This window comes from Musca vetustissima, unplaced genomic scaffold (assembly GCF_032173495.1).
Source record: "Musca vetustissima isolate MV318-11 ecotype Yass unplaced genomic scaffold, APGP_CSIRO_Mvet_v1 utg2547, whole genome shotgun sequence".
Taxonomy (NCBI): domain Eukaryota; kingdom Metazoa; phylum Arthropoda; class Insecta; order Diptera; family Muscidae; genus Musca; species Musca vetustissima.
In genome coordinates this window covers 74,505-89,108 of record NW_026889401.1, presented here as the reverse complement: position 1 = coordinate 89,108, position 14,604 = coordinate 74,505, and the positions used below count along the sequence as shown (strand labels likewise).

The 14,604-nt window shown below is 33.3% G+C and overlaps 1 protein-coding gene across 1 annotated transcript; it reads left to right on the top strand.

Moving 5' to 3' along the window:
* The first annotated feature begins 384 nt into the window (after window positions 1–384).
* Window positions 385–7,772, top strand: LOC133337110 (ionotropic receptor 75a-like). The gene is made up of 7 exons (XM_061545373.1): window positions 385–454; window positions 2,896–3,071; window positions 3,145–3,522; window positions 3,579–3,715; window positions 3,769–4,378; window positions 7,203–7,483; window positions 7,541–7,772. The coding sequence occupies exons 1-7, from the start codon at window positions 385–387 to the stop codon at window positions 7,770–7,772; spliced, it is 1,884 nt and encodes a 627-aa protein (XP_061401357.1).
* The last annotated feature ends 6,832 nt before the right edge of the window (window positions 7,773–14,604 follow it).

The following is a 14,604-nucleotide window of genomic DNA, read 5'->3' as shown; positions in this document are numbered from 1 at the left end:
TGTCGGAAATCCAAAATGACAGCCGGAATTAGACAGTTTTTTGATGGCTTATTTTTGTCGTAGACCAAAGTGATTGAATGATAGGTGGGAGGGAGAGGAGGAGGATAATGGGTGGAGGAGGAGAATGGGTGGAGGTAATTTTGAGGCTGAAGACAACTTAATTATGTTGTCATCGGACTTCGAACAATTTAAGTTGTCATCGAAGCAGTTATTTTATAAATTATGAAATAATTGGGATATGATTTTTGGAAGGGTATAAATAGTGAGGTTAGGTAGCGGAACATTTTAAAAGAGTTTTGAAAATTTTTAAAAAAATACCTACTTTTTGAGGTCCTCGGAAAATTTCTTAAAAAATTCAAAATGTTATATCTACATGTCATCAATATGATTCTATATAATTTTGCGGATCAGCGGTTAGCCTGTGTGGTGATATTTCAATGTTGGCCCAAAGAAGGTAAGACGAAAAAAATTACAAGGCGTGCAGTTTTTTTAAAGGGCATTTTTAGGGGCCTATCCTTAGGCGTGGTTGTTTTAAAAGGCATTTTAGGGGTCTATCCTTAGGCGTGGATTTTTTAAAAGGCATTTTTATGGGCCTATCCTTAGGCGTGGTTGTTTTAAAAGGCATTTTTAGAGGCCTATCCTTAGGCGTGGATTTTTTAAAAGGCATTTTTAGGGGCCTATCCTTAGGCGTGGTTGTTTTAAAAGGCATTTTTAGGGGCCTATCCTTAGGCGTGGATTTTTTAAAAGGCATTTTTAGGGGCCTATCCTTAGGCGTGGATTTTTTAAAAGGCATTTTTAGGGGCCTATCCTTAGGCGTGGATTTTTTAAAAGGCAGTTTTAGGGGCCTATCCTTAGGCGTGGATTTTTTAAAAGGCATTTTTAGGGGCCTATCCTTAGGCGTGGATTTTTTAAAAGGCATTTTTAGGGGCCTATCCTTAGGCGTGGATTTTTTAAAAGGCATTTTTAGGGGCCTATCCTTAGGCGTGGATTTTTTAAAAGGCATTTTTAGGGGCCTATCCTTAGGCGTGGATTTTTTAAAAGGCATTTTTAGGGGCCTATCCTTAGGCGTGGATTTTTTAAAAGGCATTTTTAGGGGCCTATCCTTAGGCGTGGATTTTTTAAAAGGCATTTTTAGGGGCCTATCCTTAGGCGTGGATTTTTTAAAAGGCATTTTTAGGGGCCTATCCTTAGGCGTGGATTTTTTAAAAGGCATTTTTAGGGGCCTATCCTTAGGCGTGGATTTTTTAAAAGGCATTTTTAGGGGCCTATCCTTAGGCGTGGATTTTTTAAAAGGCATTTTTAGGGGCCTATCTTTAGGCGTGGATTTTTTAAAACATATTTTTAGGGTCTATCCTTAGGCGTGGATTTTTTAAAAGGCATTTTTAGGGGCCTATCCTTAGGCGTGGATTTTTTAAAACATATTTTTAGGGTCTATCCTTAGGCGTGGATTTTTTAAAACATATTTTTAGGGTCTATCCTTAGGCGTGGATTTTTTAAAACATATTTTTAGGGTCTATCCTTAGGCGTGGATTTTTTAAAAATTATTTTTAGGGGTCTATCCTTAGGCGTGGATTTTTTAAAACATATTTTTAGGGTCTATCCTTAGGCGTGGATTTTTTAAAACATATTTTTAGGGTCTATCCTTAGGCGTGGATTTTTTAAAACATATTTTTAGGGTCTATCCTTAGGCGTGGATTTTTTAAAACATATTTTTAGGGTCTATCCTTAGGCGTGGATTTTTTAAAACATATTTTTAGGGTCTATCCTTAGGCGTGGATTTTTTAAAACATATTTTTAGGGTCTATCCTTAGGCGTGGATTTTTTAAAAATTATTTTTAGGGTCTATCCTTAGGCGTGGATTTTTTAAAAATTATTTTTAGGGGTCTATCCTTAGGCGTGAATTTTTTAAAAATTATTTTTAGGGGTCTATCCTTAGGCGTGGATTTTTTAAAAATTATTTTTAGGGGTCTATCCTTAGGCGTGGATTTTTTAAAAATTATTTTTAGGGGTCTATCCTTAGGCGTGGATTTTTTAAAAATTATTTTTAGGGGTCTATCCTTAGGCGTGGATTTTTTAAAAATTATTTTTAGGGGTCTATCCTTAGGCGTGGATTTTTTAAAAATTATTTTTAGGGGTCTATCCTTAGGCGTGGATTTTTTAAAAATTATTTTTAGGGGTCTATCCTTAGGCGTGGATTTTTTAAAAATTATTTTTAGGGGTCTATCCTTAGGCGTGGATTTTTTAAAAATTATTTTTAGGGGTCTATCCTTAGGCGTGGATTTTTTAAAAATTATTTTTAGGGGTCTATCCTTAGGCGTGGATTTTTTAAAAATTATTTTTAGGGGTCTATCCTTAGGCGTGGATTTTTTAAAAATTATTTTTAGGGGTCTATCCTTAGGCGTGGATTTTTTAAAAATTATTTTTAGGGGTCTATCCTTAGGCGTGGATTTTTTAAAAATTATTTTTAGGGGTCTATCCTTAGGCGTGGATTTTTTAAAAATTATTTTTAGGGGTCTATCCTTAGGCGTGGATTTTTTAAAAGTCATTTTTAGGGGCCTCTCCTTAGGCGTGGATTTTTTAAAAGGCATTTTTAGGGGCCTATCCTTAGGCGTGGATTTTTTAAAAGGCATTTTTAGGGGCCTATCCTTAGGCGTGGATTTTTTAAAAGGTATTTTTAGGGGCCGTGGATTTTTTAAAAGGTATTTTTAGGGGCCGTGGATTTTTTAAAAGGCATTTTTAGGTGCCTATCCTTAGGCGTGGATTTTTTAAAAGGTATTTTTAGGGGCCTATCCTTAGGCGTGGATTTTTTAAATCTTATTTTTAGGGGCCTATCCTTAGGCGTGGCTTCTTACGGATCTTGAAAAATATTTTTTTAATCTCTCTCTCTCTCTTCAGTCCTCTCTCATTTCTCGTTGGCTGCTGGCAATCACCACCGCTATACCCAATATGTTGATCTCGAGGATCCGCAGGCTCTCGAAGATATGGCTTATGCCTATCTACGTTATCGCCGTCCCAAAATTGGGGTATTTATGGATCTGAACTGCAATCAAACGGTGAGGGTTATTGAAAAGGTAAAAATCCCAACACAAATATTTCTCAATCACATGGAACTGAAAAAATCCTATATCCTATCTCACCCTACAGACAAGTCAGATAAGGTTCTTCAATCAACACTACCACTGGCTCATCTATGATGAGAGGTCTGATATGCCGCGTTTTTATAATCTCTTTAAAAATTCGAATCTCTCGGTGGATACGGATTTGACTTATATGGTACCTAAGGTGGAGCATCAAATTGAAGGAGGAGAAGGAGGGAATCGGAACCGTAGCTACTTCGTGGCCTTTGATGTCTACAATAATGGTTGGCTCATTGGCGGGAAATTGAATATCAGTTCGAATTATGAACTCAGCTGTGGTGCGGAGGGGTGCTTCAAGTCGAAATATCTCACGGATTTGCATAAACGTTCGGTATCCGGAAATCGGGAGGCCTTGAGAGATGTCACCATGAGAGTGGCCGTGGTGGTAAGGAGCCTTTGGAAATTTTGGGAAATTGAAGAGAGTTCTAATTTTATTTTCAGGTAACCCGATATGACCTGAATGCCCCGCCGGAAGAGATCAATAATTTCCTATTGACCCAGGAAGATTTTCATATTGACCCCTTGGCCCGATTGGGATTTCAGGTACTGAGATTGCTGCAGGAGTCACTGTATACCAAGTAAGGGGTTTTCCGAAAAAAAATCTCAGCCTCAGTCACCCTTTCTCTTCCAGAGTCTCCTACACATATTACGATCGCTGGACCGATGTTGAATATACCGGCGGAATTGTGGGTTCTTTGGTAAATGAAACGGCCGATCTGACCTCCGCCCCCTTTTTCATGTCCGCAAATCGTTTTCGTTTCCTATCCTCCCTGGCGGCTACGGGAGATTTTCGTTCTGTCTGTATGTTTCGTACCCCTCGAAATTCCGGCATGCATGGTGGGGTCTTCTTGGAACCGTTCAGCACGAAAGTTTGGATTTTATTCGGTTGTATTTTAATATTGGCTGGGGTTCTACTGTGGTTGGCCTTCTTTATGGAATATCATGAAATGGAGAGATATATTCGGACCTATATCCCATCGTTGTTGACTACTTGCCTGATTAGTTTTGGGTCCGCCTGTGCTCAGAGTAGCTTTCTAATACCCCATTCATGGGGTGGTCGGATGGCTTTTATTTCACTGTCGATTATTACCTTTATTATGTATAATTATTATACCTCGGTGGTGGTATCGTCACTTTTGGGTTCCCCTGTAAAATCGAAAATAAGGACTTTGCGGGAATTGGCCGATTCGGATTTGGAGGTGGGGCTGGAACCGCTACCCTATACATATACCTATTTGAATGTGAGTAAGAAAAAAGTTTTTTTTTAATTTTTAGGAAAAAATGTGGAACTAGAAAAACCGGTTACCAAAACCGGTTACAAAAAACCGGTTACTGATTTTATTAATTTCGTTTCGTTATTTATTTAAAGCATTAAGTAAATTTTTTAATAAAACAAGGAAAAAAATTGGAACCGGTTATATAAGAAGGAACCGGTTACTCAAAATGAAGAGAAATATATTTCATGTTCAATATTTTATGTTATATAAAAAATTAAAATGATTTTTTAAATTTTTACTAAACCCGGTTTCGAACGGGTTACATAAAATAAAAAACCGGTTATTCGATTTTTTGAGACAAATAAAATTTTTAAACAATATTTAGCTATATGTTAATAAATCTCCCATAATTGTGTATAATCAATAGCCGCCACAATTGGTGATTATTAACCGGTTACTTATAATAAAAACACGGTTACTCGTGCTATTTATCACACAAAATGTTTGAAATACATATTTTATATACAGTTTTTCCTTGTATAAATATTCTTTGCTAAAATACGGAATAAAAATTCACCCAAAACTCGGCTATGAACCGGTTACATTATATTAAAATATACGGTTACTAAAAATTTTCTTTACAAAAATTGCTTATTTTAAAATAATTTTGAATATTTATCCTAAATTAGAATTTTAATAACTCAAATACGGTTATTACAAACCGGTTACTTATAAGTAAAAAACGGTTACCCGTTATATTTTCCAATGGAACCGTATATAATAAATATTTTCGATGCAATGTTGTGTGCTACGACATTATTCTAAAAAAATCTATGCTCTAAATTCATTCTAAACCCGGTTATGAACCGGTTACTCGACATAAAAACCGGTTACTCGAAATTTTAAAATCAAATTCTTATTAGAATTTTTTGGGGAATCTTTGTGAAAATGTAAACATTTAATTTAATGTAGTAATTGGCAATTTAGAACCGGGTAACCATTCACCAACGGTATTTAAAATCGATTACTCGGTTGAGAAATTAATGTTTAGCGACATTAAAGGTTATTCATAACACATTTCTACCATATTTGAAGTTTAAGCGGACTCTTTGTGAAAAAGTAACCGATTAATAATCGGTTACTTTATATGAAAACTAGGTTAATTGAAATGTTTAAAATGGATATCAATATATAAACACTTGCGTATCATTGCAGTGCTATAAAAACAATAATTTAAGGAGCTTAAAGAATGTTAGGACCGGGTAACCGTTTATATTTGATACTTAGAAACCGATTATTCGTTTTTTAAATTAAGTTTAGTAACAATAAATTATATTTATACAACATTTTTAAAATACTGGAGGTTTTTAATGCCTTACAGAAAAGTAACCTTGCAGAAAAGTAACCGATTAGTAATCGGTTACTTTATATAAAAACTCGGTTATTCACAATTTTCAAAATGGATTCCTATTTAAAACACTTGCGAACCTTTGTAGTGCTATAAACAATGAATTTTAAATGGTTAAAAGCATTTTAGAACCGGGTAACCGATTATATTTAATACTTCGATACCGATTATTCGCTTTTAAATTTATTTATAATGATTATTATTTTATTTTTACAACATTTTTGTTATATTGGAAAAATTATGTGGCATTTTGTTGATAAGTAACCGATAAATAACCGGTTACTTTATATAAAAACTTGGTTATTCGACATTTTTTTAAATGGATTCCTGTTCTTAAAAACTTGTGAATCTTTGATGTTCCATAAATAATTACATTTTCGAAGTTATAAGCCATTTGGAATCGGGTAACCGATTAAATTCGATACTTCGTAACCGATTATTCGGTTTAAAATTAATAAATAATGATTATTAATTATAAATATACACAATTTTTGCGATATTGGAAGTTTAGAACAACTTTTGTGGAATAGTAACCAATTAATAACCGGTTACTTTTTTTTGAAAACTAGATTATTCGAAACTTTTAAAACGGATTCCTGTTCTTAAAAAATTGGGAGTCTTTGTGGAACTATATACAAAATGTTGTACGAAGTTATAATCAATTTAGAACTGGGTAACCGATTATATATGATATTTCGAAACCGATTACTCGTTTTTGAATTTATGAATTGTGACAATAAATGCTATTTATAGAACTTTGTACGATATTTGAAGTCTTAAGTGACACTTTTGTGAAAAAGTAACCGGTTACTTTTTGTGAAAACTCGGTTATTCACAACTTTTAATGTTGATTGCTATTTTAAAACACTTTCTAATCTTTGTGGTACTATGAAAAATTAAATGTACATACTTATAAGCAATTTAGAACCGGGTAACCACAGAAATGTGTTTTTTTAGAAACCGGTTACCGGTTTCAAAATATTTTTTTAATAACTATTAATGCTAATTAGACAAACATTTTACGACATTTGAAGTCTAATCTAACTTTGGTGAAAAAGTAACCGGTTACCAAAACCGATTGGTTTTCTAAAATTGATTACCAGTTTCAAAATAATTTAATGATGACTATTAATGCTAATTAAACAAAAATGTTATGATATTTGAAGTCTAAAATGAGTTTTAGGCGAAAAGTAACCGGTTACCAAAACCGATTACTTTTCTAAAATCGATTACCGGTTTCAAAATTATTTAATAGTGACTCTTAATACTAATTAATCACAAATTTTAGGATATTTGAAGTCTGAACAGACTTTTAGTGGAAAAGTAACCGGTTACCAAAACCGATTATTTTTCTAAAATCGAGTTTTTTTGGCCCAAATATTTAAAAATAGTTGCCTATACTCTAATTTCATTTATTTTTTCTCTCTTATCTTGGTTTAGTTCTCCTCTCTGCCCGATGTCCAGTACTTCGTGCGCACGAAAATCCTCTCGAAAAAGAATAGCGAAAGTCTTTGGTATTCGGCCAGTGATGGTATTACGAAAATGCGTCAGAAACCCGGTTTTGTATTTGTTTTCGAAACCTCAACGGGTTATAATCTAATCGAGAGGCTGTATGATGCCCATGAAATATGTGACCTGAATGAGATTCTTTTCCGATCGGATACCTTGCTGGCTACGCATTTGCATCAGAATTCGAGCTATAAGGAAATTGTGAGGATGAAGTAAGGGGACCAAGGGAATTAAAAAAAAAATTGAAATAATAAAAATTCTTTTTTCAGAATCATACGCATCTTGGAAACCGGTGTCCATTCGAAACATCGCCGCCAATGGGTTCGGACCCATTTGAATTGTTTTTCGAATAATTTTGTCATAAATGTGGGGCTGGAATATACGGCTCCATTGTTTTTGATGTTATTGTGCGGTTATGGCTTGGTCTTGATTCTATTGTTGTTGGAAATTATGTGGAACCGTTGGGAAATGAAGCAGGAGAGGAAGACCCCGGAGTACTAGGAAGGAGATTTTCTTTATCTCCCTGGGGGAAAATTAATTTGTTGAAAAAAATTCACTTTTAGAACACCAAAATGTTGAACCGGTTTTCCCATATGAAAATACAGTTTGAAGACGACCTCTAATGTATACGTAGATAAAACCGGTTCCCTTTAGTGGCACAAAAGATCTGCACAAAAATTTTGGAAAAAAATAATAAAAATTTTAAAACAAATTTTTGGTGTTTTTATATAAAATAAATGATTTTATTTCAAAACCGGTTATGAACTGGTTACCTTACCCAAAAAACCGGTTACTCGAAAATTTTAATCGCTTATTTTTTTTATTTTAAAATACATACTGAATGATAATTGGATGAACAACCTAAATTTGATTAGATTACTGAATTTCTTAGTGATTAAAAACCGGTTACTTATTAATGAAGCACGATTACCATTGCCATATGAAAATGGAGTTTGAAGACGACCTCTAGGTATTCGTAGATAAAACCGGTTCCCTTTAATGGCACAAAAGATCTGCACAAAAATGTAGACAAAAAATAATAAAAAAATTAAAAACAATTTTTGGTGGTGTTTTTATATACAATTTATGATTTTATTTTCAAACCGGTTATGAATTGGTTACCTTACCCAAAAAACCCGGTTACTCGAAAATTTTTAATCGCTTAATTTTTTTATTTTAAAATACATGCTGAATGATAGTTGGATGAACAACCTAAATTTGATTAAATCAATGAATTTCCTAGTTATTAAAAACCGGTTACTTATTAATGAAGCACGTTTACCCGTGCCATTATCCAACCAAATCGATTTTAATGAATATTTTTTGGTACTGATATTGCAGATTAGATAACTATTATACAAAACCTATAATTTCGAATAATTTTAAAACCGGTTATGAACCGGTTACTTTGCAGAAAACCCGGTTTCTCGATATTTCATAACGAATTTTAAGTTTAAATCCATTGCGAATCATTTTAGATCTATCAAAAATGAATTTAAAGTTTTTATAGTAAATCTGGAACCGGGTAACCGATACCCATAATATGGCTACTCGAAGTTTCTTTTTAAATCTTCCTATTTTTACAGGTTTTGTAAACATATAGCATGTGTTAGTGCTTAAAATACTAAAATCGCGTGGTTATAAACCGGTTACTTACTAATATTAAACGGTTACTCGAGATAGTGTACATCCAAAACGATTTAAATGAATGTATTTTGGTATATGTTTGTCTATTATATAAAAAATATACGAAAACTATACTTTAAATTCATTTTAAATACCGGTTATGAATCGGTTACTTTACACAAATAACCGGTTACTCGAATTTTTTATACGGAATTCTTATTTAAAATTATTAGGGAATCTTTTTAAAACAATAAAAAAATTTATTTAAAGTTATTTTAGAACATTTTGAACCGGGTAACCGATATTTAAAATACGGTTACTCAAATTTTCTTTAATAAAAACATCTTCATTATAAATGATTTCGAATATATTACCTATGTAGTGTTTAAAATACTCAAATATAGTGATTAACAACCGGTTACTTGATAATATAGTACGGTTATTCGTGATTTGTGTTCAACCAAATCGATTTAAATGAATATTTTTTGGGTTAATGTTGTCTATTATAGAACTATTATACCTAAACTAAATTTTAAATTCATTTTAAAACCGGTTATGAACCGATTACTTTTCATAAAAAACCGGTTACTCGAAATTGTTGTAACGAATTTTCATTCTAAATTCATTGCAAATCTTTTTAGACCTATCAAAAATAAATTTCAAGATCTTTTAATGAATTTTGAACCGGGTAACCGATACTCAAATTACGGTTACTTGATTTTATTTTTCATAAAACTTCATATTTATTGAAGGATTGTAAATATATGTCCTATATTAGTGTTAAAAATATTTAAATTTAGTGTTTATAAACCGGTTACTTATTAATATGGTACGGTTACTCGTGATTGTTATCCCTTCAAAACGATGTAAATGATTATTTATTGTGTGAATGTTGTCTAATATATAACTATTATACCAAAACTGTAATTTTAAGTTATTATACAACCGGTTTTGAACCGGTTACATGACTTCCAAAAAAAAAACCGGTTACTCGAAATTTTTATAGCGATTTTAAATTCAATAAAAATATTTTTAGTTCCAACTAAAATTATTTTCAAGTTCATATAGGAACTTTTGAAACGGGTTACCGATATTCGAACGGTACGGTTACTCGAAGTTTCTATAACATTTTTTTTATTTAAGCAGCGATTTATTAAATTTTCTTTTGGAAAAATACGCAAAATAACCGATTATCCTTCATTTTAGCGATTTTTTTATTTTGGCGTTTTTTATTTTAATAAAAAAACGACATAAATATTATTTTGATTTTTTTCAAAATAATTTTAAGGTTTATTAAATTTTCTTTAACAAGAAATTCTGACAATTAATTTTAGCGATTTTTTTCTTTTTGGCGTTTTTTGATTTTTAAACAATAAAAATCACTTTTACGTTTTTTTATTTTAGAGGTGATTATTTATTAAATTTTCTTGAAAAAATTAATCTAATATTAATTTGGCGTTTTTCATTTCGTCGGTTATTTTATTTTGGCGGTTTTTTATTTTGGCGTTTTTTTATTTTGGCGTTTTTTATAAACTTTTTAGGTTTTTTTTATTTTAGCAGTAAATATTTAATAAATTTTCTTTTCTAAAAAGAATCTGAAAATCAATTTTAGCGTTTTTTTATTTTAGCGATTTTTTTATTTTGGCGTTTTTTACTTCATGCAAAAAGGGCAACATTTTTATTAATTATAATTATTTCTATTCGATTTTTTGTTATAAATCATTAAAAAATTATAATAATAATAATTCAGCTTATCCATCCCTGGGCCTCAATGGAGAACCATCCTCCTGCGGCATCGATTATCCTTCTTTAAAAATTCCAATTTGTTTACTTAACCTGTCAACGCATCCCGCTGACAAGCTGTCAGTAAATTGTCAAGCCATGTCCGCTAAAACAAATATTTGTACAACAGCTCACTTAGGAATTATTTGTTTTAAGAAATCTTAACAGAGAGGTCTCAGCTAATAGTTCGACAGTCAAGGTTCCGTTTAGACCTGTTCTTCGACATTTTTTTTTGAGGAGGCCTTAAAAATGGTAAATTTATTATTCTTAAAATTATTGTTATATAATTTTGTGGAAAATCGCCTAAAATGGGTTTTGATTTTTCACTGTTGGAATAGTGGTGGTAAGTTGGCGGGAGTGGAGGGTACCTCCCCCCTCATCAGGGAAGTGTCGTGATAAAAAAATATTTTTTTAAATTTTTTTCTCTCTAGTCCAAGTAAAATTTTCAGATATGTTGATGAACCAGCAAATGTATGCCCAATTTTGGCACATAAATTCCCTCAAGGGGAATGAGGTTATGTCGGTGGCGTATTTCCGGCATTTGTCACCCTTGGTTGGAGTATATTTTGATTTTAATTGCCAAAAATCGGAGGAGTTTTTAAAGAAGGTAAGTTGATGATGTTTTGAATAAACAAATTAAAAAATAACTTATAAATACCGAAACAAACCTTCAAAACCCTGAAAATTGGGGCGGAACCATTATATGGGTGCTAAGGCACAACATGGACCCACATTGAAAATTTTCTAAAAAGATGATTTCACCCTCCCAGAATATGGAATGCTGATTTGCAGCCACATCGGCAGGAAAATGAAGCTATAACCTTTAGAAACCCCGAAATTATTGTCTCGTCAGTGGTTTAAATCCACCAACAAATCTTCAAAATACTGAAAATAAGGTCGGGACCCCTTTTCGGGAGCTGGGTCAGCACATGGACCTATATCGAAAATTATCTGAAAATACGTTTTTCCACACCTCAAGAACCGCGATGCCAAATGGCAGTCCAATCGGTGGGAAACATTAGGCTATAACCTTCAAATATCCTGAATATGGGGGCGGAACCTTTATATGGGGTTATGTAAAAATATGGACCTAAATTGAAATATATTTGCGAAGCAATTTTGTACCATCCAAGAACCCAGAATGAAAAATTGGAGCTGATTCTGTAAGCTACATGCGGATAAAACCGATTATCCGAAGCCTACGGATAAAATTATTCGATTATCTGCAGTGGGTATTTCATAAAATCTTATTATCCGAAGGCTTTGGATAACAAAAACCGATTATCCGAATCATTCCGATAACGAAAATATATTATCCGAAGTCTCAGGATAACAAAAACCGATTATCCGAAGACTTTGGATGACGAAAATCGATTATCCGAGGACTTCGGATAACTGAAACCATTTATCCAGAGCCTTTAGATAACTTGAGTCGATTATCCGCAGTCTTTCTCTAACAAAAATTCATTATACGAAGCTTACGGATAACAAAAACCGAATATCCGAAGCCTATAGATGTCAAAAACCTATTATCCGACTAACTTCTATAAGGAAAACCGATTATCCGAAGCCTACGAATAACAAAAACTGATTATCCAAAGTCAGTGGATAACAAAAAACCGATTATCCGAAACATTCGGATAACGAAAATCGATTATCCGAAGTCTCAGGATAACAAAAACAAATTATCCGAAGCCTTTGGAAAACAAAAACCGATTATCCGAATCACTTGAATAACGAAAATCGATTATCCGAAGTCTCAGGATAACAAAAACAAATTACCCGAAGCCTTTGGATAACAACAACCGACTTTCCGAATCACTTAGATAACTAAAATCGGTTATCTGAAGTCAGTGGATAACAAACACCAATTATCCGAATTATTTGGATAACGAAAATCTATTATCCGAAGTATTTGGATAACAAAAACCGATTATCCGAAGCATACGGATAAAAAAAAACTGATTATCCAAAGACAAGGGATAAAAAACGATTATCCGAATCATTCGGATAACGAAAATCCATTATCCGAAGCCTACGGATAACAAAATCCGATTATCCGAAGTCAGTGGATAGCAAAAACCGATTATCCGAGCCTTTAGAAAATTTGAGTCGATTATCCGCAGGCTTTTTCTAACAAAAACGGATTGTCTGAAACCTGTAGATGACAAAACCCGACTATCCGAAGAATTGGATAATCAAAAACCCATTATACGAGGCATTTGTATAACTAAGACCGATTTTCCGCAGCCTTTTTTAACAAAACCTCATTATCCGAAGCCTACGGATAACAAAAACCGATTATCCAAATCACCTGGATAAAGAAAATCGATTATCCGAAGTCAGTGAATAACAAAAACTGATTATCCGAATCATTCGGATAACGAAAATTAATTATTCGGGGCCTTTGGATAATAAATCCCGACTATCCGAAGTACTTGGATAACGAAAATCGATTATCCGAAGCCTTTGGATAACAAACACCGATTATCCGCAGTCTTTTTATAACAAACCCCTATTATCCGAAGACTTTGGATAAGTACGAAATACGAGGATAGCAAAATATCGTTATCCGTAACAATTATCCGCATTATCCGAATAATAAAAATCTCTTATCCGCATTATCCGGATATTGTAAATAATTTAACCGGGTAATAAAAATCGTTTATCCACGTTATCCGGATGATAAGAATCGTTTATCAGTTGTATCCGGACGATAAAAACAGTTGTTCGCTTTATCCGCGTAATGAGAATCGTTTATCCGCGTTATCCGGATGATAAGAATCGCTTCTACGCGTTATCCGGATAATGAAAATCGTTTATCCGCATTATCCGGATAACGAAAATCGTTTGTCCGGATGATACAAATCACTTCTACACGTTATCCGGATAATGGAACAATTATCCGCATTATTCGAATAATAAAAGTCTCTTATTCGCATTATCCGGATATTGTAAATCATTTATCCGGGTAACAAAAATCGTTTATCCACGTTATCCGGATGATAAGAATCGTTTATCAGTTGTATCCGGACGATAAAAACAGTTGTTCGCTTTATCCGCGTAATGAGAATCGTTTATCCGCGTTATCCGGATAATGAAAATCGATCATCCACTTTATCGGGATAATGAAAATCGTTTATCCGCGTTATCCGGATAACGAAAATCGTTTGTCCGGATGATACAAATCACTTCTACACGTTATCCGGATAATGAAAATCGTTTATCCGGGTTATCCGGATGATAGAAATCGCTTATCCGCTAATAAAAACCGTTTATCCGCATTATCCGGATAATAAAAATTGCTTATCCGGGTTATCCGGATAATAAAAATCTGTTATGCGCATTATCCGATTAATGCAAATCATTTATCCGGATATAGTAAATCATTTATATGGGTAATAAAATTGTTTATCCGCATTATTCGGATGATAAGAATCGTTTATCCGCTTTATCCGGACGATACAAATAGTTTTCCCGCTTTATCCGCATAATGAAAATCGTTTATCCGCTTTATCCGGATAATAAAAATAGTTTATCCGCTTTATTCGGATATTAAAAATCGTTTATCCGCATTATCCGAATAATAAAAATCGCTTATCCGGGTTATCCGAATAATAAAAATCGCCTATCCGTGTTATCCGAATAATGAGAATCGTTTATCCGCATTATCCGGTTAATGAAAATCGTTTATCCGCTTTATCCGGACACAATTTTTTTTTATTTTCCCCTTTCCCTCTCTCCTCTCTTCCCTCCACAGGTCAGCGATGAGAAGCTATTCCGCCAACATTTCCATTGGCTAATCTATGATGAGAAATCCGATCTACAACGTTTTCAAAATCTCTTCGAAAATTTCAATATGGCCGTGGATGCTGATGTCACCTATGCCTTTCCGAATCCGGATATTTTACAGGGAACCAACAAT

Bases quoted from the DNA above. Each gene is read 5' to 3' on its own strand.
- LOC133337110 (XM_061545373.1), top strand. From the start codon at position 385: ATGATTCTATATAATTTTGCGGATCAGCGGTTAGCCTGTGTGGTGATA. The intron at 3,072-3,144 runs GTAAAAATCCCA...CTCACCCTACAG, and splicing joins CGGTGAGGGTTATTGAAAAG to ACAAGTCAGATAAGGTTCTT. The intron at 4,379-7,202 runs GTGAGTAAGAAA...ATCTTGGTTTAG, and splicing joins ATACATATACCTATTTGAAT to TTCTCCTCTCTGCCCGATGT.